The sequence below is a fragment of the Polistes dominula genome, unplaced genomic scaffold (genome assembly GCF_049000335.1).
Source record: "Polistes dominula isolate Pdom_NZ unplaced genomic scaffold, Pdom_raw_medaka contig_28, whole genome shotgun sequence".
In the NCBI taxonomy this organism is placed as follows: Eukaryota; Metazoa; Arthropoda; class Insecta; order Hymenoptera; family Vespidae; genus Polistes; species Polistes dominula.
The window spans coordinates 5,462,023-5,489,330 of record NW_028300879.1 but is presented as its reverse complement, the minus strand read 5'-3'; the positions used below and the strand labels follow the sequence as shown (position 1 = coordinate 5,489,330).

The following is a 27,308-nucleotide window of genomic DNA, read 5'->3' as shown; positions in this document are numbered from 1 at the left end:
TTTCCTGACCTATGACAATTTCAAACGGAGATAACACATATCTTTTAAAGTTATACACTCTTTTAATTTGACTATTTGATATTCTACTTTGTTCTCTTTCTCTTTCTTTCTTTATTGTTTGAAATTATGTATAACAATTTTAATTCAATAATTTAAACAAATTTTACATTCACAAATTTTTACAAAATTTACATTCATTATATTTTTTCTTAATTATCTCAATTATTATCTTAAATTTAGATGTTAACTTTTAGACAATTAGTTTAATGTCTTTTATGGTGATTTTAATGCAATGAATGTAACCAAGTTAAGTGTGTGGCGATCTGTGCGCAGAGTAGTGCGCTCCGGTGTGTGTCGCGATAATCAAGCGATGACGGATATAGTCGTCAAACGCACAGAGTAAGTGGCGCTGTTAAAATATTGGATAATACAAAAATAACGACTTTATTTTAAAAAATGAACAATTTTGTTAGTAATGTACACACAGTGTCTTAATATGACCACATATATTTATACATAATAAATAACGGAAAAATTAGAGGAAAATCTAATCGAATATTTATAGAAGTTACAAATTTATTCTGGACTTTTTTTATTTTTTTTTCACCTCTAAACATTTGAAACATATTAAAATTTACGAATTTAATTTAGTTTTCGCTACCAAAATTACAATTTTAACATCAAATTGTAACAAACTTTTACACATGACGGATATAGACGTCATAACATAAAATTTTGCCACATCTCCATGACGGATATAGTCGTCTTAACTGGTTAACAAGACACTTAATTAATTTTCACATTTCATATATTAAATCTTATATTTTCCTTTTTTTTTTTTTTTGTTTATTTCAACCTTTATTCTATGCATATTTGTTCATATTTTTTATTTTTATTTTTATTTTAGTGTTGTATGTTAAAATCATATAAAATAGTGTTCACATACTTTGATATATTTTCTTAGTATATATAAATATGTATGTGTGTGTGTGTATATATATCATATCATATATGTGCATACTCGGTGTCCTCTGTTAAAAGACGTCTGACGAACTATGAACTTTAGATCATGTTTATGATTCTTTCCTTTCCTATGTAGAAAACTATAAATTACTAAGAGGATGTATACGAGCAGAACTTGTTAATGCGTCTTTTTTAATGTCGCATTTTTAACGAATTCCTCATCCATCTCCTCTTACGTGTTGCAATTCCTACTTTTATCGCGTTCATCTATGAAACAATGTAGTTTGCGTATTTTTTTTATTTCATTCATCTTTATACTATTTTATAATGTCATCAATATTCTTGACTAATTTGTTCTTATATTTTTTATTTTATTTTATTTTATTTTTTATACAGCTGTCCATGAATATCGGACAGCGTGATTAAAACTAATTTAATCGTGATTAATCAAATATGGAAATTAAGGTGTGAAATAAAAAAGTATTATATGATTTTTTTATTATTTTACAATAAATTCATATCAACATTGTTAAAAGTAATTATTAAGAGAATCATGGTTATATTTATATATATATATATTTTGTATTTTTTATTGCTCATTTAAAGGATTTATTATTTAGAGGTTATTAAGGTCTTTAAGTACTGTAAGTTTTCAATAGATGGTGTTGTATTACAATTCAATTGTATCGATAAAACTAACCTTGCTTTTTATATTTTTTCATGTATTATTATCTTATGTGTTGTTAGAATTTACTAAATATTTTAGAATTATATTAAATCAACAATTTTATAATAGGATAGTTTTTATCACGATTATTTATTTTTTATTGCTAATTTAAAGGATTTATTATTTAGAGTTTATCTAGGTCTTGAGGTACCGAAAAATTTTAATAGATGGAGCTGTATTACAATTCACTTATTTTACGTTTTTTTTTTTAAATTTACATATGACGTAACTAACTTTACTTTTTATATTATTTTTAGTATTATTATTTTATGTATTCCATTTTAATTGTGGTATTATTTCGTGTGTTGTTATAATTTACTAAATAATTTAGAAATGATATTAAATCAATATTTTCTAATAAAACCACACCAACAACACATGGCCAGAACACATCCTAGTATATATATATATATTTTAAAATATAAATAAATTTATATATCTTTTAGCTGAATAAATTCATATCTACACACACATATATATATTTTATCTAATAATTGATTATCGTATGTATAAATAATATTATAAAAATGAGATTTTGTTGATAAGCACCTCCCCTAATCATAGTAGTGTGTATCGATGGATAACCTTCATAAATTATAGTTAGCAATGTCGTACGATGACTTCTAAGCTCAGTTTAGCTTATAGACGTGTTCTACCTCAATGTAGAAAGCACCAGGTCGACCCACGTATTTCTCATTCCAGTCACCAGACCCCACCCACTTCTCGAGGTTGCCTTGTTCTTTCTCTCTCTTTCTATCTTTCTTTTACTTACTCGTTCTCTTTCAGGACATTCCCTTTACTTCTCTTTCTCTCTTTCCTTCTTTCTTTCTTTCTTTCTTTCTTTATTTCTCTCTCACCGAAGTGTCTCCCTTTCTCTTCATCTTTTTAATTTTTTTTTTTTTTTTTACTCTTTTCTCTCAGCATCTTTCTGTTTCAGTGCTGAAATGTCTGCGGCTCTCATCGGACCCCGTCACCCTGAAGCTAAGAAGGGGTAAGTCAAGAACGTACCTTTCCACCACCATCACCATCACTAACCACCCTTTCTATTGCGAATTTTTTTTTTCTTTTTCTTTTTTTTTTTTATTTCACTTCACGAAGAAACATCGACGTATTCTCGAAACAACCCAACTTTCTTGCATACGCTAGAAATGTATTTTATTATATACTGGGTGTATCGTTTAATTTTAATTATCTTCAATATTTTTTATTTGTTTATTTTTTTTCCTTTTTATTCAGAAATCAAATTACTTTGAGAATTAACTTAAGTTGTGCTACCTGAAGGAAAAAAAATTTTATTATTAATAAATAAATAATAATAATAATAAAAAATACAAAAAAAAATAAAAAGAAATAAACATTTTTTTTAATTTAAATTATATAATAATAATAATAATAATCTTTTTTTTTTTAATATTTTAATAGTCGTATTTAATGTTTTGAACAGGTGATGATATTTTCAAATGAAAATTTGTAAAAAAAAGTAAAAAAAAAAAAAAAATTCATTCTCGTTTATTTCAAAGTTAAATTATATTAATTTATTCTTTCGATTAAATTATTAGAAATAAAAAAGTATATTTTAATTATACGTACAAATTGCAATACCCACTGCGACTAAATTGCATTTGATTGCATTTAAACTGTGTTAATAAAACTCCCATTGACATTACTTAGAAAATATCATGATCATCTTTAATAAATTGTAACACAAATAGACAACAACAACAACATCGTATAATAATATATAATTGATTTCATTCGAGTAAGATTCTCTCTTTTATCTTACAACGTTATCACAGAATTATTATTCTTTTTTTTTTTCTTAACTCAAAAGAAAGGAATAATCGAATCTAAGAAAAAGGGGGTCACGTTGTAAACACATAAAAGACAATAATATAATCACATGGAACATGCACTTGAGACTAGTAAAAAAAAAAAAGATCGATTCGACTCGTTGTTCTTGTTGTTGTTTTTTCTACTTGTTTCAATACTCTTCTTCTCTAACATAAGAAAGACAGACTATACTATAGTGAAATTAAAAATAAAATAAAACAAAATTGGAGAACGTTATAAACAGTAGTTTCGAGAACGAGTATTATTGGAAACTGGATCCTGTCCTTGAACAAAATCAATTTTACATTCCAATTGCATTCTAATATATCGTATTGCATTTATCTTTCTATATTAAATTTCTTTGTATTATTTTTCTTCATTTCCAAACACCATAAAACCGTAATTAATTGTAATTCCTATCGAGAAATGGAAAACATTGAATGCGTCATCGAATTGAAGAGAAGAATCGTTCAAAGGATTTAGAAAACGGTTCGAGTTGTTGTTGTTGAAGAAGAAGAAGAAGAAGTAATGGGCTAGGGGATAGAGGGGGGGGAAGGGAGGGAGAGGACAGGTAACCAGAGGTAATGTCCTATTGTTTTCTTTGACGTGTCTTTCTTTCTTTCGCAATAAAACAAGAGTTGCAATTAAAATCGGACTACCTGTTCGAAACTTTGTTTTTTCTATTCCCTTATTTCCATCCCTTGTCTTTCTTGTTGACGTAAACGAATAAAAAAAAAAAAGGAAAGAAAAAGAGACAGAGGGCGGGGGGGGGGGTTAGTTTAAATGAAGAAAAAGAAGAAGTAAAATAAAAAGGGAACGGGGAAAAGAAGGAAGGAAGGAAGGAAGGAAGGGAAGGGTCATTTCAAGTAAAATTTTTAACGAGTTTCTCTGTTAGAAATAAAAAAGAAAAGAAAAAAAGAAAACGATTTCATTTAATTACTTTCCCAACTGTTTTGTAATTTGCGAACTTGTTTGAGAAATAGGGACACTATTTTATAAATGCATGCATATGTATACGTGCGTGTAATTTTGTACGCGTATGTGTATGTGCGTGTGAGTGAATGTGAGAGAAAGAGAAAGAGCTTTAGCTGATTTCGCATGATGAGAAGGTAGGTAGATAGGTAGGTAGGTAGGTAGATAGGTAGATAGGTAGGTAGGGTTCCCATTCGAAAGCAAGCTCTCGAAAAACAAGGTCGTTGTATTCCTGGACTCGCATTATCAATTCGAGAGCGTGGAAAACATATCAACGGGATTTCCGGGTAATGAGAAAGCACGCGACAACTTTTGTAAACATAGTTTAGGTTCTATTGGTTGATGGATTATTCTTTTATCATTGGTAGTAGGAATGAACACGGTAACGATGACAATGATCACGATGACGGTGATTATGTGAGATTGGTAGTAATGGTGATAATAATAGGGTTAGTTGGTTTGTATTGGGAGAAACTAAACGTATGGTTGTTTAGTGTGTTGTTTAGTTGGTTGGTTGGTTTGGATTTGTAGAAACTAAACGTATGGTTGTTTAGTTGGTTTGTTGATTTGAATTGGTAGAAACTAAGCGTATGGTTGTTTAGTTGGTTGGTAAATTTTGATTAGTAGAAATTAAACTTATAGTTGTTTAGTTGGTTGGTTGATTTGTATTGGTAGAAACTAAACGTATGGTTGTTTAGTTGGTTGTTTAATTGGTTAGATTGGTAGAAAATAAATTTATAGTTGTTTAATTAGTTAAACAACCACCCCTAAACAGTTGTTTGGTTTGTTTGTATCAACAGAAACTAAACGTATGGTTGTTTAGTTGGTTGATTAGTTTGTATTAGTAAAAACTGAAAGTATTCTACTATCTTTATCTTTCCATTCATTTTAAATATTCCTGTCTTTATTTATCAATAAAAAAAAGAAAAGAGAATTCTATTTATTTCTTTATCGATCATTAATTCCGTCCATTTCATTTTTACAGAACTATCCATTCGTCAGTTCCTTTTTCGATGGGATTGTGTCTGTCTTTCCCTTTCTAGCTATAAATCTGTCTGATACGTTCATCTTTGTCTATTTCTCTCTTTTTATTTTCTCTCGTTTCATTTTAAAGGTTTCTATTTCATTCTATATAACACCGTGTGTTAGTATTTTCTTTTATTTTGTCCTAGTATCTCATTTCACGTTTCTACTTCTACTTCTTCTTCTTCTTCTACTTCTATCAAATACTCGTTTTTCGTTTTTTTTTATTCGTTTCTTCTGTAACGGGGCAAGCATCCACGTCCGGTCTATTTGCCAAGTTAATTATTTCGCTGGTTGGGTATATAAATCGGTCGTGCAAAACGTCCCTTGAATTTTCTATCTCTTCGTTACTCATTCGAATGAGAATGAGCTTTCGATTATATACATCTATATATATACATATATAAATATGTAAATAGGTATTTCTCTTGTTAACCATACGAAATTGGCCATATCCTAGTTTAAACGTTTCTAATTTTCTAATTTTCTCGTAGTAGTCATTTGAAATCTTATGAATTGTTCATAATGTTTAGTTCCTACGTACGTTCGATTGTTCGTTAATAGTATCGATTTAGAAATAAATTCGAATATTATGCAAGATCATTGAATAAAACAAGGAAGCTAGGAAACAAATTTAAAATGAGAGAGAGGAGAAAGAGAGAAATAAAAGATAAAGATAGTTGGCGTCTTTGAATAAGAGAACAAGGAAGTTTTAATCATGCGTGTGAGCAGCCAACTAACACGATAATACGATGGCAAGTGTCTGCAAGCTACCAACCGTATGACTCATGTATATAATATATACCATAGATATGTATATATATTTATACATTACCAGCAAAAAGTTTGCAATTCACAAATCAAACAATTTTTGTTCGTAAAATCAAATAATTTATAAAAATGAATAATTAACTTACCCCCATTTCTTCTGGTTTTTAATTATATATATATATATAATTAACTTACCCCCATTTCTTCTGGTTTTTAATTATATATATATATATATGTGTGTGTTTCTTTTGTATTATACAATTTATTACGATCTCAAATGTAATTTTGCAATTTAGTTAAAAAAAAAAAATTATTTTTCTATTAAACAAAATTTCCGATAGATTATTATCTATTTTCCAAGGGGAATATTGTTAGTAGAAGAATATGAAGAGGAAGTTAGTTCGAATCGCTTGGTTAGTGAACCCTAGACAAGACCGATCTAATGATAGAACAGTGAAGTCTCTTGGCACGCGTTAACGTTCTTGAACTTGAACAAATAATAATAGAAATCTCACATAAGAATGTTAACCAGTAAAATGAATTCTTAATTCATATATCCTATACTTCCCCTTTTTGTTTTTTATACATTTTATTTCATTTCCAAAAAAAAAAAATACAAAAAGAATTAAAAATATTATTTCAATAGATTTATTATGAATAATATAAACTAATTAAAAGGTTTTATAATTTAAAATATATATTTATATGTATTTTAATATTTAATATTTTAAAATATTTAAATGATTGCACATTATTTTTCGTAGGATATAAAAAAACAAAGTATATTTATAGTAGTATTTAATTATATTTAATTTATATATTAATTATAATAATAATTATATTAATGTTATATTAATATTATTTTATTAATATAATATTAATAATTATTTATAATATAAATATTTATTTATATTAATATATTATATTAATTATATAATATATTAATATAATATTTGCAGAATATAATATTTTTTTGATAAGGATAAGATTTATAATAATTCGCAAAAACAGATAATTGTGTTTTATCTATTGATATTATTATCTTGAGCGTTTCTTGTATTTGATTTTATTTTATTATATGGATAATATATGAAATATTTTTTCGAAAATAATTGAATAATTATTATAATATATATTTGTATTTTATATTTTATTCAATATCGGATATTTTGTTATCACGATTATTTTGAGAAAATATGAAAATATGAAAATATGAAAAATTGTTAATTCCAAGACTGCAGATCGTTAAGAAGAAAATTGTCTTTATTTATTTTTTTTTTAATTATTTGTCTATTTAATGATAGAACGAGTAAGTAGTTATAATAGTTGTCGATCGTGTTATATGTGTATGTATATATGCACTTGAACCTGAACGAGATAATATAATAATAGTGTTATACCGTTACCCACCAAGGCCATAATCGTGCGACAATGTGAAAGAAAATTGCCACCTCTTTGTTAGTCCCCATGGTGGTAATATATAATACGTCTCTGTGTATTTATGGTTTTATATGGGTGTATATATGTGTACGTGAGAAACGTGTACTTGTTTGTGTGTTTTTCAGACTCAACTTGAATGTGAATCGAGGCAAATAGCGTAAGAGGAAAAAATGATAGACATAGCTAGACAGATAGATAGATTAGATGGAAAGATAAAAAGATAAATCGTGTTGTAGTACGAAAAAACAAAAATAAGATAATCGGTTAACCACAAAGAAACGTTGTTTGTTTCGTTTGCCATCTTTTCATCAAAATTCATTATATTTCGCAAGCTTTTCGTTTTAGTAATTTTACTTAGACAATAATTTGTATTTTATTATCTTATCTTCTTCTTCTTCTTCTTAATATATATAAATTACGTGTCACGTTGTTTGTCCGCAATGGACTTCTAAACTACTGAACCGATTTTAATCAAATTTTGCACACTGTGTACAGTTTCATCCAACTTGAAAGATAGGATAATTAATTTATAATCGTAATATTATTTTATTGCGAATTATTTGTTTATTAACAAAGAGTCATGATTATCTCTGTTAGTTCGATAAGATTCTAGCAGATGGCGGTATAAGGTAATTCGTTGACTTAAATACGTGTGTATCAGACTGATTGTAAGCCACAACAACGCGTGGCGGGGCACCCCTAGTTTAAATAAATAATATACATTGTATACTATTCACACACAATCCTTGTACGCATACAATTACTTTCTTTTTTAATATTTTGGATAAACAAAATAGTTGAAAATAACTTTCACTTTACACACTAAACTTTTCTTTTATTTCAAATTCTAATAAATTCAATCTAAAAAGATTAATGATCAGGGGGGGGGAGGGTACTGAGAAAAAGGGTTGTGGATAAATTTAAAAAAACCTTTTTCCTTAAATGAAATACGAATATCAATTCTATGAAGTAATAACTTCAAGAATGATCACAATTTTTCTTGAAATCAAATCCGAACAAAATTGAACTCGAGAATGACAGATATCTATCGGTAGAAGAATCTAAAGATTGGTAGATAGGTAAAGCAGACTGAAGGGGGAGGAAAAAGGGTTAATGAAAAAAAAAGAGAAAAAAAAAGGTAGCAAAGAGTGGCGGCGAATGATTAGGTACATGGACGAATGATCAAACGACGACCAGCCTAGAGAGAGAGAGAGAGAGAGAGAGAGAGAGAGAGAGAGAGAGAGAGAGAGAGAGAGAGAGAAAGAAAATACCCAACGATTTTCTACGGGGGTGATTTATCGATCCTCGATAGTCTACGTTTTTTTTTTAAAGCAGGAAGAGGAAGAGTAATAGGAATAGAAAGAGAAGAAAAGTAAGGTGCAATCCAAGAACGTTTACTAAACGAAAGTAGGATTACTGTTGAGAATGGAAACGTGTGTTTGTTATCTTATAACCAAAGAAAAATGTTTTTTCTTTTTTTTTTTCCCATAAGGGTGGTGTCTATGATACTCTTAGGAATACTTATTCTTTGAAGAAAAATGTCCGAAGACACTGGGCTCAACTAAACCAAACGAATGAACGAATGAAATGTTCTAGGGTTATTTTTCTTTTTGTTCGGTCAGTCGTCGCGTGGGCGTTCATATATTATTTAAAAGGGACAACCTTTTTCTGTTACTCGTAAATCTTACTTCCGTGAAACTCGTACAACTTCCTTGACCTCTTCTTCTTTTTCTTCTTATTCTTTTTCTTTTACTTTTACATTCACATGTGATGAAAATCTATCTCTTGTACCACGTGTATATGAATATTCATTCACACGTAAATTCTATATATATGTGCATATATCGGGCTTATTGTTAAAAATAAAAACGAATTGTTTTCTTCTTCTATATTTTCTATATCTCTGTATTTGAGGTTAGGGTGGTTTCTTTATGAAAGAATTATAGGAAGAAAAATATTCGTTCCTTTATATAAAATATAATAAAATAAAATATAAACTGTAAAACAATGATACTCGTTCATTTCTTTTGTTTCCTTCTTCTTCTAAATTATCTATATCTTTATATTTGAGGTTATGTTGAAGGCGGGATTACAAATTTTTGGCTAACAGTGTACAAGTATATACTGTACCTAGTAATAACGTACAATAGTTACATACTAAAAAGATAAACATATAAATGATATAAAATACAAAATGTAAAAGATAATACTCGTTCATTTCTTTTATTTCCTTCTTCTTCTAAATTGTCTATATCTCTATATTTAAGGTTATGTTGAAGGCGGGATTACAAATTTTTGACCAATAGTGTACAAGTATATACTGTACCTAGTAATAACGTACAATAGTGATACTAAATAAATATAAAATGTAGGTTAGTTTTATCTTCTTTATCATTGTAAAATCATCTGGGAGATGGGTGGGTGGGGGGTGGGGTTAATGTCAAGGAATAAGCGAAAAAAACATCATCTGAACGAGGAAAGTTTTCTTTGGCTCACGAATCGCGTATTCGTTTTCTAAGTCGACTTTGAAGTCCTGCACGCGTTGGCAATAAATTTTCTTCTTACTCTCGTGGGCCCATGAAATAACCGTCTGCTGCCGGCTTTTTAATCAGACTTCGCGAGTGTTCCTATTTTTTTTTCTCTCTCTCTCTCTCTCTCTTTCTTCTTTCTTCTTTCCTTTACTTTACTTTTTTTCTTTCTTTCTCTTTTTACCTCGTCGAAAGACTTGTCCCAGATACGACGAGATGCTTTGAACCGACACGAAATATATACTAATAATAGTAATAGTAGTGGTAGTAGTACTGTTATGAAAAGAGAAAAATTCACACGAGTATTATTATCATGAAAATAAGCTATTTATCGATTTACCAATTTATTCGTCTTTTTTTTTTGCTAATCAACTATCATTTTTTCTTTTTTTTTTATCGTTAACAATTTAACTGTAACTGGATGAGTAGATTATACTCAAACGAGTCACAATTAAATGATTAAAACAATTGTAATAGTTAATAAGAAATTATACATTCAGTTTTTCAAGCTTGATAAACTCAACAAAATAAATCACTCGCAATCAAAAATTTATACATGACTTTTGAAATGTCATAATCTTTGAATTTAAATTGAATTATTTTAATTGTATTCCATTAAGTTTTAATCAAAATTGCATGATACACCTAAAAAGAGGAGAAAACATTTATTATTAATTATTATTATTATTTAATTTACTAAGTGTAATCCAAAGCTCTCTTTATAAAACTTTGAACACTTCTTCTTAACACCTAGTATAAGCTGAGAATATCGTTCTAGGCGGTGGCTCTAACCTTTGCTAGGGGTGGGTAGGGAATAGGGTATAGTTAAACTCGCATACTCCGAATTTGCGCCATGCTGCGATGCGACGAGGGTGTGGATACGGTCGATGAAACAGGATAAGGGTTAGAGGGAACAAGGGTGGAGTTGAAATTAGGCTTCCCATGAGAAGAACTCTAACTATCCTTAGGGACAATGTTTATTCCTCTTTTTAATATTTTCTTTGAGCAAACATTAAAGAAACAATTTGACCGATATCACAAATCACAGATTAAGAATTTTTCTCAATCATATGATCTTGTAAAACGTGTTTCTGATTCCTTCGATAGTAAATTAATTAAAATGAATATTTAATGGAATTGCATTTGAATGAAATAAACGAGTCGAATCGAGAACAACAACAAAAAAAGATAAAATTCATATCAGTGAACACACACATTGTAATCTTTTTATGTGTATGGAAAATAATTTGACGAACGATGTAAATTGTTCAAGGGTTAAGTGGTTCACCCCGTATATAATGATACTTTCTTCTGAGATTTCTACGAAAGTTATCCAAGTAGTCGGTTCCTCGTTAAGGACAGTAACCAAAAGAGGGCGATCAAACGATAACGAAGCTAATTTAACCGTCCTTATAGTGAACTGAAAGATTTAACAGAGAAAAAGATTATGGTAGTGTATTTTAGAATGTATATGTATATATATATTTTCTCTTGCATGTAGATGTTAAAGGTACATTTTTGTCCTCGTTCTGTGTCGTTTGTATTCGACGAGATTCTACTCCTCGTTGTCCTCTCTCGAGTATTTTTAGCATACTGAAGTGCAACCATACTCTTGCTTCGTAATTTCATGATTTCGTTGTTCGTTTTCCAAATATTACAAAAATAATTTTATTCTGTTACGATACTCGTAATATCATCATCATTATCATTAGCTGTTGTTGGATCATTCAAAATGTTAGATGAGTGGGACCTATTGAATTTAGAATCATTTATTAAATTATGGAACACATCAAATGAAAAGGAACGTATTTGAACGTTTCTTTTTTCTCTAATGTGATTTTTACTTTCAACCAAGAAAATCAACTTTTCCTTTTTTGATATTATTATTTTTATGAGATTGGTAAACTTAGATATCTCCTTCTTATAGGAAAACACCCTTAAAGCACTTTTCTAACTTCCACGAGCACCCTAAAGAAATTCCTTGTGTTTCTTCAGTTTTCCTTGTTTTCTTTTTTTTTTTTTTTTAGAAAATGTTATCTTTGGGATTTTCTTAGGTGTTTCTTAACACATTTGGTGTTTCTCAACACCTAAGAACATTACAAAATTGTTTTACTCTCGTTATAAATCTTAAAAAATATATCAAAGTTATCGACATTGTTTTATTGTATTGTGAGGGATAAACCCTTGTTGTATCCTCTTGATACTCATGAAACAAAACATCACTTTAAGAGTGATCAAATATTTAATAACTTTGACTGAATCAATTTGTTGTTCTTTTCTTTTTTTTTTCTTTAATCATCGTAGATCCCGCGATAAAGGCGCACGTGCGTCGACTCCTGTCACCCGGGGATGCAACACACGAGGAGAATTCAAGCGAAATTGGGAAATCAACTCGGGAAGAATGTTCAATCGCGCAAAACTCTAGAGACGTGAAATCTTCATCGAGTAGTGGTTGTGAAAACGAGGAATCGAGAAAATCTGGGTCACCACCGGTATTAGCAGTGAATTCACCCCAAAATCCTCAAGGTGGGGGTCCCACGCAGTATTCAACCAGAAGCAATGGTTCCTATAGCGATCCTTCGAGTTCGTCAGAATTGGAGGCCCTTTTACCATCAATGGATAGCTTCAAGGAAGAGGAACGTGCTCAGTGGGAGCCACTTTCTGGTGAAAAGTTTGGTCGTCAGAAGAACACGCCTAGGTAAGTACTTAATCTAATGTATACTATATTTTATATAGGGTTTTCTCGTGTTATACATTTCGATAGGACACTTTAACAAAACAGTTTAATTTTCCCGATTTTCGAATCCCCCTCTCCCATTAATGTGATTTATTTTTTCCTACGTTTATATTCATGAATTCTTTATAAAATATAGTTCATTATAAAGCCTAAAGGGATTAAATTGAGAAAGTATTTACACAAAATTGTTTCGGTTATTACAAAAACAAGTTGTTTTTCATTTGGACAGTAGAGAAAAGAATATTGTTCTTCCCTGCGTTAATTGTTCAAAAAGTTATGAGAGGTTCTTAGATGAGCTTTCCCCTCCTCCATTACCGATGATTATTCAACGAAAACTCGATGAACTTGGCGAGAAACTTAGCGACACATTTAGAATTCATAAAATGTATTTTAGCATAAAATAGTAAGTTTATCGCATTGAAAAGTTTTACTCGACGACAGCGACGGCGACAAATATCACAAAGTTTAAGACTGGGCGTCGTGTTTTGGTTGTTAACGGGTTGGAAAATATTCATGTACAGTTTATGTATTTAAAAGATGTAGGAAGATTTAACGTAGACCGATTGTATGATTTGTCGTTCAGGTTCGAAGCTTATATGATGACCGGAGATCTCATGCTGAACCTGTCGCGAACGCAGCAAAGCAGCGGTTTCCTGCCGAAGTACCAGAAGAAAGTCGACTCGCTTAGGTACAACAATCATCACTCCCACCATCACCATAATCATCACAATCACCACCATCATAAGTCGGTACCTACCAGTCCTAACGAGATGCTGGGCCATCACCGTGCTTACAAGTGCACTGGCTCGAACTCGGCCAGCACTTCGCCGGTCGGGATCAGCAAACGCGAGGGCGGCCAATGCCCGAGCCAGGGCGACTCTAGCAAGCCCAATGCCGCCGCGAGCAGTTTTGGTTATTCGAGCGGTTTTGTACGTACCTCGCGCTCCGAGGATCACTTGCAATTCCAAAAGGACCCTTCGATGAGCGCGGTGGACATAGACATTGACGATGACGTCACGTCCAGCCTAAATACCCTGTTGGACACGCGGCCGGATAGCGGCCAGGGCCTGTCCAGCGAGAGAATCGTCTGGACGTACAACGCACCGGTTAGCTCGTCCTCTGCCTCGGAGCGCACCTCCTGCTGCCAAAATGGCAGCTCCTCTCAATCTTCATCCTCGCCCTCGAGTTCCTCGAGCTCCTCGACGGAGGGTACAAGCCCTCAGCGTTCCTTATCACCTGCCTCTCCGACCTCAGTCTCGTCCTCCGTCATGTCCTCCAATTCTGGATCCCGTAGGTTCCCACCACCGGTACCGACTGCTCCGCCGGCCCTGGTGGGACCCTCGGGCGACGGGACCACCTCCTCGACCTCCGGCCTACATCCCACCAACGGCGACCTCAGCCAGTCGGAGGCCATCAGCAACATGTCCAGTCCGGATTACAACGACGAGGAGACCATGGATATTCTCAGTGTGCGCGACATTATGATGGTCAGTGATCCCAGTGACAGTGACTCGACGATACTCGCGAGCGAACCACCTCAGAGGAGACTCAAGCAGAGCTCGGCATCGAATACTAACGCTGCTACGCCTTCTTACGCTCAACAACAACAACAACAGCAGCAACAGCAACAGCAACAACAGGACTCTTCGGCTGAACATAGGATAGTAATACAAGTTAAAGGACCGGACAAGGATTCTTCTTCGAGAAACTCTAGTCCAAGGCAGACAAGGAGAAGGACGATTCCTTCTGGGGGTGGTGGTGGTAACGCTTCTTCCGTTGATCTTTTACCACCAAATATTTCGACGGTACAAAATGCTGCCCAACGATCCTCGCCTTCGACTCTTACCTCTGGTAACGTTACTCCAGAGTTTGTTGGTTATCAGGTAGGTTGTCGATCCTTTAAAATACGATCTCTACTTGATAATTACAATCTTTAATCAATCAAATTTCATCTGACTAATATTTTCCTAGGAGCTCAAGGAAAGCGAGGACGAAAGGGAAGCTTACAGTGCTGGATTCTACGACGATCAGAAACATAGCAGTGCTTCCCCACCTCAGTCAGCCGACGAGGAAAGCGATATCGAGAGTCTCCATAGCTTCCATTACAGTCCAAAAGCGGTTGATCTACCGTCCGCCGTTCGACTAGCTAAAAGGCTATTTTCTTTAGATGGCTTTAAGAAATCCGATGTCTCCAGACATCTTAGTAAAAAGTATGGGTTGTTTTGTTCTTTTTCTCTTGCTCTCTTTTCGCGTTTTTATCTGTCAGTTGAAAAGACGAAATAGGAATATGTGTTTATATGTATATACATTAACGAAAAACCTTCTTCCTTTATAGCAACGACTTTAGTAAAGCGGTAGCCGAGGAGTACTTGAAATATTTCAACTTTGAACGAGACACGCTGGACGTGGCTCTCAGAAAGTTCCTTGTGCAGTTCTCTTTAACGGGAGAGACCCAAGAAAGGGAGCGAGTTCTTGTACATTTCTCTAAGAGGTATCTTGATTGTAATCCCGGCACGTTTCGCTCTCAAGGTACGTAAGTACATTAAAACAACTACAGAAAAAAATAAAATCGATTATCGATCATTCATTCATTCATTTATTCATTCATTCATTTCATAGGTTGTTCAATTACACATCACATATATTTGAATATTTTTCAGATGCTGTTCACACATTAACTTGTGCTATTATGTTGCTAAATACCGATCTTCATGGGCAGAATATCGGTAGAAAAATGTCGTGCTCGGAGTTTATAGAAAATTTATCAGAATTAAACGACGGTGATAATTTCCCTAGGGAGGTGCTAAAGCAACTTTACAATGCTATCAAATCATATCCCTTGGATTGGGCTTTGTAAGTTAAAATTCAACGCGAGTATAGTTAAATAATACTTCGAATTATATGTTAATTGGTTTTATTAATAGAATTTTAATTTAATTTTATATCTTTAAAGGGATGATGAAGGTGACGAAACGACTGCTCAGGTTATCCAACAGGGTGATGGACCAGCGATAGCTGGTACTGGAAATCCATTTCTCGATGTGCCAAATGTTACAGGTGCTACGGAGTTCAAGAAGGGTTACGTTATGCGCAAATGTTGTTACGATTCCAATGGGAAAAAAAGTTTGTTATAACATTTCTATTTTATAATACGAAACAATACTTTCTAAATTTATTATAATAATTCATGATGTTTTTTTTTTTCTAAACAAAATATTTTTAGCTCCCTTCGGAAAGAGAGGTTGGAAGATGTATTATTGTACATTGAGAGAGCTTGTATTATATTTACATAAAGACGAGCATGGCTTCCGTAACGATAGTTTGCACAATGCTATACGTATTCATCATGCATTAGCTACAAAAGCATCGGATTACACGAAGAAGCAACACGTTTTCAGGCTACAAACTGCCGATCAAGCGGAATATCTTTTCCAAACGAGGTATCATATTCATTAACGATTATTCAAATGCAAATCTTTTCATTTAGTAATAATTGTTTGTTCTTTTCTCACAAAGAAGAACACGTAAGACATCAGGGGTTGTAAATTGGAAGGGAGAAGGGTTAGAGTTTCGATGATTTCTCTTTTAACCCGGCGAAAAATCAGTCCGAGTGCGCCCCATTACCGGGATTAGTTATTTCTCCTCCAAGCGATTATTAAATAAAATAACTTTTATATCTAAAAGGTTGAAGGTCTTGGAGACGCATAAACGTCCCCATAACAGCGCACCATTAACAACAATGATTTCACGATTGAGACGGCCTTAGAATCAGTTGGAGGCCCAACTTGGCGTTATTTTTTGTCCTAGATGTTTTTCAGTAACTGGGACAAATGTTGTCCTAGCCGTAATATCAAAAATTTTCCAGACTGGGACAGCACATGTCCCGTTCGGTGCGAAAGGATTAAAAATTAATGCTTCTAACATCTTGCAAGAACTATTAAAACAGAAATATTGTTTATGATTTAAAATAGTTTATTTCTTTTTGTATTTACAGCGATTCCAAAGAACTTCAATCGTGGATCGACACGATCAATTTTGTATGCGCCAGTTTCTCATGCCAGCCCCTCGCAGGAGCCGTCGGTTCTCAACGAAAATTTCAGCGGCCTCTCCTACCATGCAGTCACACCAAATTATCTCCTGTGAGTAATAAACATACAAAAAAAAATAGTATTGATTTGAAAAAAGAAAAAAGAAAAGATTTGTTTAAAGAAAAAAAAAAAAAAAAAGAGAAATGAAAATTTGTTCTATATGATTTTTAATGGATGATCTCTCTCTCTCTCTCTCTGCAGCGTTAATTTCTCAACGAGGAGGAATTATAATCTATTTTTATTCTTTCTTTATTTACAAGCCTTCCACCACTAATCTCGAAGCAAGCTTCGTTCTCTAAGTTTGTATCTTTACAAGTAGTACATTCATATGGTTTTTGAGAAGAAAGATTTATTTTATTTCTTTCAAACCAACAGCCGTATATATATATATTATTCTGATGTTATTAAATCATCGAACGCATTATACACATTTTAAAGAAACCCTGCACGATTATTATTGTCGAAATTGTTTAATATCGTTTCGTCATTGCTTAGCAAGAAATTTTTTATCGACTCTTCTTCGGATTGTTTGTTGTGTTACCAGAGAGAACAGTTACGGGACCACGAGGATAGAGTTAACAGACTGGAAGCTGAGTTGGACGAACATAAACGACATCCTCCGGAAAAAGGAGCTAAAGCTTTAGCCGTACAAAATTATAAAGAGAAGGGTGCATACTTGTATCACGAGGTACAATTTCGTATGATTTATATAATTAGAGATCAAGTTATGTTTGAATCTAGATCTTATTATTTTACAAAAAAAAAATCATCAACGCATAGATCAATTCTTACATTGTAATTCAAGTTGTTCAGTTGTTCAACTTAAGTTGTAATTCAATTTAATACAGTAGCCCTCCTACAACACGGTTTCGCTATAACACGATTTATAAATTGCGGGAACCCTCTTACAACACGGTATCCTGTAATACGGGTTTCTTTCAAAAAACCTTTTTGTACAACACAGTACTTCTACAGTCGCGGCGAGGCTTGCTTTCTTAAAGATACATTATTGCGGAAAGTATTTCTTTTCATCCCCATGGCCTTAAAACAAAAGTCTCATACAACACGGTTTCACACAACACGGCATTTTCTAGGAACCTATCTACCGTGTTATAGGGGAGGATACCTGTATCTCAATATCGAATAATAATTGAGAGTCAATAGCTTTTTGTATAACTTAAATTCAAACATAACGTCACGTTCCTTTTAATTTTTGTGAATAATCATATATCTTTTTTGTATATTTGTTTGTTAATACAGTTAAAAAGGTACAAGACGTATGCCTACTTGTTACGTTCAAGACTGGCATTCACAGAAGTTGAACCATCCCTGGTAGAAAGCAGTATCGGTGAAGTGGATGAAGGAAGTGGCGCTTTGTTGAATGCTGACGTAGCGTTAGTACCTCCTCCAGTTCCTGATCGACCAGCCATAAATAGGTACAGTTACAGGGCTGCCATTTACAACCGTAATCTTCTAAATGGTCAGGACTACTGCGGGGATATTGGTTGACGTGTGATGGGTGTATTTTCAGCATGTGTGGTCTAATCCGTGCTGCTCCTACAAATATTGCGCAGCTATACGGAAATATTAGCTCCAATTTCTAAAAGATATTAACCGAAACTAACGATGTACTCGATTCCATCACTTGTTAAGTACTGTACCTTATTGTACTTTGTACTCACATCCACACGCATACACTGTTTCTTTTAATACATATAACCTAATCATTCTAAACACAGGCGATCTCATTAATACGGTAGTTGTAATATATTCTTACGACATTATAATAATCAATCGATGCAGCAGATTTCTTATATACTGTTATTAAAAATTCAATAATTTTTATAATTATCTCGATTGTGAGATAATTAACGTTGAAACATTTATCACGAATCATTATCATTTAAAAGAAAGAAATTTTCGGAAAATATTTGTTCTTGAATTCATTCTATTTCGAAACATGTATTAAGGAGATATTGATTTTATCGATTAATACGATATTTTTAAATGTCAAAAGAAAACTGCTGTTTTATATTCGCCTGTACACTTTTAAACAAAAAAAAAAAACAAAAGAAAAAACAAAAAAAAGAAACAACAACAGACATTTTAAACTCGCATTTAAATGAATGTTCGGTGGTGATTGGTGGTAATGGTAATAGACTAACTCGGCATTAGTGTAAATTTACTCGCTAATAACTATAACTCTCATAGGATCATTATGAGATTAAATATCTAGAAAAGGCTCGATTCTCAAAATTTCGTGCCTTTGGGTGAAGAAAATTATAAAACAAGAAGAGAATGTGTAGAATGATAACGATGGTAAAATACACATATACATTGCATACACATATACGGGACACAAACACAAACACACACACACACACACACACATACACATGCGCGCAATTAGAAATTGATCGACATCAGTCATCTGCATGTTAGGAAATAATTATAATAACGTTTCATTCTAAACGAATTCTTATAAAATAACAATAAAAGGACAACATTGTCCTCTTGTTGTTAGATCTATAGTGAAAATTACAAGAAAACCAAAGTCCTTAAATGCAAAAAGGAAATTGTCATATATATACATATAAATGCATATATATGCGCACGAGATATATAATCATGTTTTATCCTCTCGACAAATATAGATGCATTCGACTTAATTTTCAGTTAAAAAGAAAAAGAAACATTACACAGTATTCGAAAGTATTAACCATCTAAATACGTGTAATTGTTTTTTTTTGTTATCAGATAAAATAATATTTATCGTTACGGAAAGATCTCGCCATTTTGTTGTTTTTTTATTTCGTTTCTTATTACTGCTTTTAAACAAATTTTTGTTCATTTTTCTTTTCTTTTCTTTTCTTTTCTTCTTCTTCTTATTTCTTTTTTGTTTTGTTTTAAACTAACATTTCATATAAAACTGCTCATTAGCTTATTTTACAATTACATTCGCATAATGACGTGAATGAAGTTATACAGCTTTTTTCTTACTTCAAAAAAAAAAAAACCTAAAATAAAGAAAGAAAAGAAGTATATCAAGTAACTAATGTGTCTATCTCTTTTGCAAACGTAGACACGCTATATATATATTATATTATTATTATTATTTTATTATTATTATTATTATTATTATTATTATTATTATTATTATTATTATTATTAGTATTACTATATAAAAAATAAGTTGCTTTTGCACGAAGCGACGATTATTGCAACTTCCAATGCCTTATCATTTTTATCTTTTTCTCGTCATACATACAAAATAACCGATTTTTATCAAAAATAATGTTTTTCTCCTATAGAAATAAGATCTTTACAGATCATAGATGTTTAAATGATTAGAATTAAAAGTAACATATATATATATTTAATGAGTAATTTTTTGATAAAAATTTCATAGGTTGCTAAATTTTACAGTTTCATTTTTTTTTGAGTTTGTAACTAAAGGGGAATTATCAAATTTATTGAAAAGTTATGAAAGAAGAGGAATTATTATTAAAATTCATTAAAAAATTGTTTTTTTTTTGCCCCGTGTAACCGCACATAGTTATATTTTTAAGAAATATATATATATACACACATAAATATCACGACGCGTATATATCAACGATAACGTTGTTGAGAAATATGAGCCCTATGAGAAAATATCATAAAAGTATAAAGAGATAAAGTTTTTAATTATTATTAATAATTATTTTTCTTTTTCTTTTTTTTTTTTTATTGATTTGCATTTTGTAAACTAATACAAATTACTATGGCTGATGACACTATAAATGCTGTGCAAATTAAGACTGGATAAATTAAGTTACGTTGATGTGTTAAATTGAAAAATTGACTCATGGCACTAACAAAGAACAAGAACAACAACAAGAACAACAACAACAACAAAAACAAACAAACTATGTTCCAAATATTTCAATGGTCTTATATCAATGAACTATTTCTATTTTCATATCTTAGGTAATTTAGCAGAACTGTTCTATCATTTTTCTCTAATAATTACGATTGAAATGTGATCAACTTTACGAAAAATAATTTGAACTTGTTAAATGAGTTATTGTTTATTTTTTTTTATTTTTCTATTTTACTAAATGCATTTCGGTATAAAACAATAATTTGATACTCTGTTTGACATACGTAATGTGTCTGAAGAATTATAATCTTCTATTTAAGTTTTAAGACAAAGTAGCTATCACAATTATATCACAAAGTAGATTTACTTTATTTATAATCAGTGTATGACATTATAGAAGATAGGATATAAATAATATATTTGTTTATGTTATTATTAATTATATATATATATATTATAATATATCGAACGTTTGAAAAAGTATCTTAATCATAATACAATGTTCCAATAATGTGCTTTTTCTTTACAAACGTAAAGTACCAAAAATAGCCAATTTTTAAATAAGAACAACTTGTCAATAATTCTTTCGAACGAAAGAATATTACTAATAAGAATTACAAATATATAAGTGATTATTATTGATTTCATTTTTGGATATCACATTCTTATTTCTTTGTTTTCTTTTAAATATAATTTACAACTTCTGTTACTTTTTCTTTTTCATTTTATTCGTAAGACTATTTAGGTACGCTTAACAAAAGAAAAGAAAAAAAAAGAAGAAAACACTGATTATTAATAAAGTTATTTACTATAATAAATACGTGAAAAAAATTTTGATAGAAAATATATAATCGTGACTCTCGCAACGATAATATTTATTAAAATTAAACGAAATAATATTTAAATGATCACTCTCGTGTAGTTCGTACTGTAGTAAAACGGTTGATACTTTCATTTTATTTTCTAAAAGTGAATCAAAGATTTAAAGAAAAAGAAAAGAAAAAAGAAAAAATAAAACACAGTATCAATAGTTAGAAAAAAAAAAAGAAAAAAAAACAAATTATATCCTTAAGAACACGGTCGAAAATCTAGACATTTTTGGCAACTTTTACATTAAGAGTTTATAGCATTTAAAAAATTGTTTATACATAGAGAAGTGCTTTGTTAGTTACAATTGTTAACTAGTCGAATTAGTATTTTAGACATGGTTCCTGTATATTATCTTTGCTATATATATTCCATTTCCATATTAAATTATTTCATTATTATTATATTATTATTATTAATATTATTATGATTTTATTTTTGTATTTTGATTATAGTTAGATATTTGATTTCCTATGTACTATTTATTATTATTATTGTTATTATTACTATTATTATTACTATTATCATCATCATTACCATCTTTATAGAGACTTGGCAAAAGTTCTGTTATTAAAAGTTAACTATAGTGTATAGCCAAATCCTTGTACATAAAACTGTAATATATGTGTATAATATTATTATTATTATTATTATTATTATTATTATTATTATTATTATTATTATTTTCTTATTATTATTCTTATTATTATTATTATGATTATTATTATTATTCTTATTATAATAAACGAAACGATTCTAATGGTAATAAAGATAAACCATCTCCAGATTAAATAGATTTACGATTTTCATATTAAAAACCCAGAAGAGAGTACAGATGATAGTGCCGCTTGATTCATGTAACGTAATTATGATTCATCTAAATATGCATGTGCACGAACGTATTTAATTTTGGCTTACAAAAGCTATATACACATTACACATATACAACATACAGAATTATCTCATTCGCTTTATTCATCAAAAGTTGACAAACGAGTATAATGAAATATATCTAACTAATTTATATAAATGATCTAATATATATATATAACATAACTTAATTATGCTTTTTAGATTTTGCTATGTATAGCTAGATTTATTGTACAAAACTTTGTGTACATATTACCCAAAGCAATTGTTTTGGTAAATATTTTTAATTTAATCATTTACTAGCACTGTATAAATGTAATCGGATAAAAAGTGCAGATTGAGACCTGCTATTATTATACAGGATGATCTGAAAATATGTGAATATAATATCACGGATGTTTACAGTATGTTAAAATAAGAAAAGAAAAAGAAACTGGATGTGACTTTTTTCTTTCTTTCTTATTTTAACTTACCGAAACAACTTTTGAACTTATTCGTACATATTTTGAAACATCTCGTACATATCATATATATATATATATATATATATATATATATATATATATATATATATATATTTACATTATTTTAATATCGTTCTTTTTTTTTATTTTACATTCATAATTATAAACAATATATTGAAAAAAATATATGATCAAACATATTTGCATTAAACGATGCATTCATGTTTCCAAATAATACAGCACCGAGAACACGTTGCTTTGAATGTTACACAAAGCTATAGTTATAAATATTAAAGAGATTAAGTTTAAAAATATACAATTACAGAATCTTGTTTCTTGCATGTTTAATATAATTTTAAAATGTAAATTTGTGATACGAATAATTAGTATTTGAAAGAAAAAAAAAACAGAAAAAACAAATATTCTAATGAAAAAAATACGATTAAGAAACATGCAAGTGCGAGAGAGAGAGAGAGTGAGTGAGAGAGAGAGAGTGAGTGAGAGAGAGAAATATAATGCAATGTGAAATATAGACGAAAGTATTTTTGAAATATTTTATCATTTGTGTTCTCTACATGTTTTCTTTCTTACTTTTCATTTTTTTTTTCGATGTGTTTAAGAAAACGATATATTATATAGAAAATTATGAAATAATTTGTAAGCACATTATGCATGTTCTCTGATTTGAAACACGTATAACAGAAAAGCATTAATTTGTTGCATGCAACAGGGCCGACCCGATATCGTCGTAATCAAGATCAAGAAAATGTGCTCATTAATTCAACATGGAGTATTACACCAAGCGGAGGAATCAAAATGTTTGTATAATCACGAGTAACACGTCGTGTGATAAATATTCATTTCTTAGAAATATTCTCCTATTTGTCGTCGTCCTTCTGCTCATCATCAACGTCATCATTATCATCATCATCATCTTCATCTTCAACTTCATCCTCATCCTCATCTTCGTCTTCATCATCACCAACAACACCAGTCATCATCTACATTGCCATTAAAACAAAATAAAAAGGAAAAAAATAAAAAAAAAACATAATAATAATAATAAATAAATTTCTCTATAGATCGATTGATTTAAAAAGGAAAAAGAAAAAAGAAAATAAAATCACAGATTGAAAGAAGAAGACGTACTTTTTAGAAATGAACACATTACGTAACATAGAATCATTCGTAATAATATTATTCATATTGAAATACTACTACTACTACTACTATTACACAACAACAACAACAACAATAACAACCAACAACCAACAAACATGCACACGCATAAAATATACTATTTTATTTATTTTACAATTAAGCTTTATCGATTCCGAGTAGAGACATATGGAGGAAAATAAAATATGAATTTAATCTAAACGTAATTCATAAACGAGATACTTCTGTGTATATTAAATGCGATATGTTGAAAGGAAGAAAATTAAAAAAGGGATTTTTAAAATCCGTCATAATTGCGCGTGAAACTTCCTTCTATTAAATAAACAAAATAACAAAAAAAATTTGCTTCTAATATAAAAGTGATAATGATATATGATAAAATACATAGAAGAGAACGGAAAATGTATAAACAAAATAATTTCATTTTTAATTATCGTCCTCCTACGTTCTCAATTTGATATATATATATCATATATATATATATTTATATATAAATTCTTTTTTACTAGTTGTACGTTTGATTAAGTAAATTAATTATCTCGCGTATGCACGCAAGCACGAAATTATTTCATTTTTGTACTTACAACCGAAGCTTTTTTTCTTTTTATTTTATTTTATTTTTTTTGTTTTTTTTTTTTCATTTATTTAGTTAATATCGGCTTATGTATATATATATATATATATCTCTTTCAATTATCGAAGGACAAGTTTCTTTTTTCAATTTTAAAAAGAACTGAATTGCCAAAGAATTGCATTTAAATATATTTTTTCATACACCTATATGTGTTTATTATTATTATTATTATTATTATTATTATTATTATTATTATTATTCGCATTTAAGATTTACGCGTTATAGTTTGTATTAGTTGTTATATTAAACGTTCACATTTTTAATTTCGACAAAACATAAGTATCATATTATTCCTCCTAATAATACCGTATATGTATATTTACATCTCCTTTTACAATATATTAAGTTTATTTAAGCTTGCTAGTTATAATAATTATTATTATTATTATTATATTCGAGATTATATTGCTTAATTATTATTATAATTATTATTAAATTGATTTATATCATAAGTTTTTGTTAAACGATTTTGTTTTCTTTTCTTTTTTTTTTTATTTTGTATAAAAACGTTTGACATTTGTATTGTAAAAAAATGTATTGCCCCCTTGTACATATTGTTTTCAAAATTGATATTTCTTTCTTTATTTCCTTTTCTTCTTCTTTTTTTTTTTTTTTACACTAACGATAAAAAACGAACCTCTTAAAGGAATTGTATTGTACATTTTACGTGTATACACTATTGCAGTTCGCTGTGAATATCGTTGTGTGTACGAAAAACATTGGAATAAAGTTCCATATCCAAGAAATAACGATCACCTATATTTCTCTTTTTTATACCTGATACAAAACCCGATTTATAATAAATAATATATATGTTTTAGCGTATATAAACCTTATTATATTTGTGTATATGTGTAATAATGTAATTTGAGATACACATAAAAAAGCAGGAGCTTTTCAAATTTTTCCATATTTGGCAATTTTCTTTTATCCAAGAAAATAATTTCTTTTTCATTATCATAAATTCATATACACATATCTATGTGTAATTTTGTTAATAAATTGATTTAGTTTTACTACAATTTTTGCTATCCCGTATTAGGGGGTTGCAACTACTCATACTTTTTGATAAACTTTTTGATGTAAATCATATCGTCGAATGATTAAGGTAAAAATTTACAAATGTTTATTTATTAATATATACTCTCTCGTCATTTAGTTACATTTTTTGAAATGTTTGTAAAGTTTTACGAAGCATATTCGAATTATTTGCATGGATGATGATGATAAAATTACAATGTGCATGATTTTGATTAAAGAATTAGTAGAAACAAATATGTGTAAGATTTTTTTTTTTATACGGATTTATTATATAATCATATAGATATAATTGTATATAATTCTAAATTTCATATACTGTCATTTTACATAATTCATCTGGTGATTCAAAATAACATGGATCTCTACTTTATGTACAGAGATGGTGCAATAATAATAATAATTAATAAACGATCTATAATACAATTGGGGAGGGGGTCAACTATCGTTGACATTACTCAACATACAAAGATACAAACTTTTTTTTTTGTATACATATACACGACACTGTAATTATTATAATTATTAAAATTATTATTATTATTATTATTTATTATTATTATAATAATTATTATTATTATTTATTATTATTATTAATATTTATTATATATATATATATATATAATTATTATTATTTATTTCTTCTTCACGTTATGCTGTGTCATTAAGAAAATTTTTTCGTTTTTAAATTTTTTAATATACAAGCATTCAATGATTTATGATTATAGAATAAAACTAATATTATACAACTTTGGAGGAATGTTGTGATGGCATAGCACCAACTTCACTATGATTCAATTACTCAAACTGCAATGGCACTTTACAAATTAAATAATGTATCTCTATCATATATATATAATATACATATATATATATATATATACACACATACATAGTTATATATATATGTATCTATATATATACATATATAGATTCTTATTAATATATACAATATATGTGTCAATATATATTTCTATATATATATGTATATATATATATAAAATATATATAGATATATATATAGATATATCATTTTTTTATCATTCATGTAAAACCTACCCAATAACGTAGTAACAATAACAACAGTGGATCCTTTTTAATTCATCCACTTGCGGCAGTTAGGTGCACCACACGCGCATGCTATCTTGTGCTGGTCATCTTCGATGTCAAATTTATAATCGTATGCCAGCTATGATAGAAATTAAAAATATATTTCGTTAAGTAATGCGATATATAAATTTCATTTCAGTTTTAATTATTTCGAAATTTTGTAAGGACAAGAAGAAAAATATTTGTTTAACATGCAGATACTACT

At 29.7% G+C, this 27,308-nt stretch overlaps 2 protein-coding genes across 5 annotated transcripts in view; one reads left to right on the top strand and one right to left on the bottom strand.

Moving 5' to 3' along the window:
- Window positions 1–25,569, top strand: part of Efa6 (Exchange factor for Arf 6) — a 73,371-nt gene extending 47,802 nt beyond the window's left edge. Inside the window, exons 4-14 of one of the 4 annotated variants that reach the window (XM_089174371.1) lie at window positions 2,628–2,681; window positions 12,559–12,952; window positions 13,575–14,874; window positions 14,963–15,201; window positions 15,327–15,520; window positions 15,652–15,844; window positions 15,945–16,114; window positions 16,215–16,431; window positions 16,986–17,130; window positions 23,873–23,960; window positions 24,225–25,569. In XM_089174371.1, the coding sequence (XP_089030497.1) occupies window positions 2,628–2,681; window positions 12,559–12,952; window positions 13,575–14,874; window positions 14,963–15,201; window positions 15,327–15,520; window positions 15,652–15,844; window positions 15,945–16,114; window positions 16,215–16,431; window positions 16,986–17,130; window positions 23,873–23,960; window positions 24,225–24,238 (3,008 nt within the window). In that variant the 3' untranslated portion in view covers window positions 24,239–25,569. Of the gene's footprint in view, window positions 1–2,627; window positions 2,682–12,558; window positions 12,953–13,574; window positions 14,875–14,962; window positions 15,202–15,326; window positions 15,521–15,651; window positions 15,845–15,944; window positions 16,115–16,214; window positions 16,432–16,985; window positions 17,131–17,339; window positions 17,768–18,339; window positions 20,255–23,872 lie in introns of those variants that run through there. The other 3 variants (XM_089174364.1, XM_089174366.1, XM_089174376.1) reach the window with 3 other exon arrangements.
- The window catches only part of LOC107066902 (uncharacterized), a 33,809-nt gene continuing 26,317 nt past the window's right edge, over window positions 19,817–27,308 (bottom strand). The window contains 1 exon segment of the mRNA XM_089174356.1: window positions 19,817–27,182. Coding sequence (XP_089030482.1) covers window positions 27,090–27,182 — 93 coding nt within the window. The 3' untranslated portion in view covers window positions 19,817–27,089.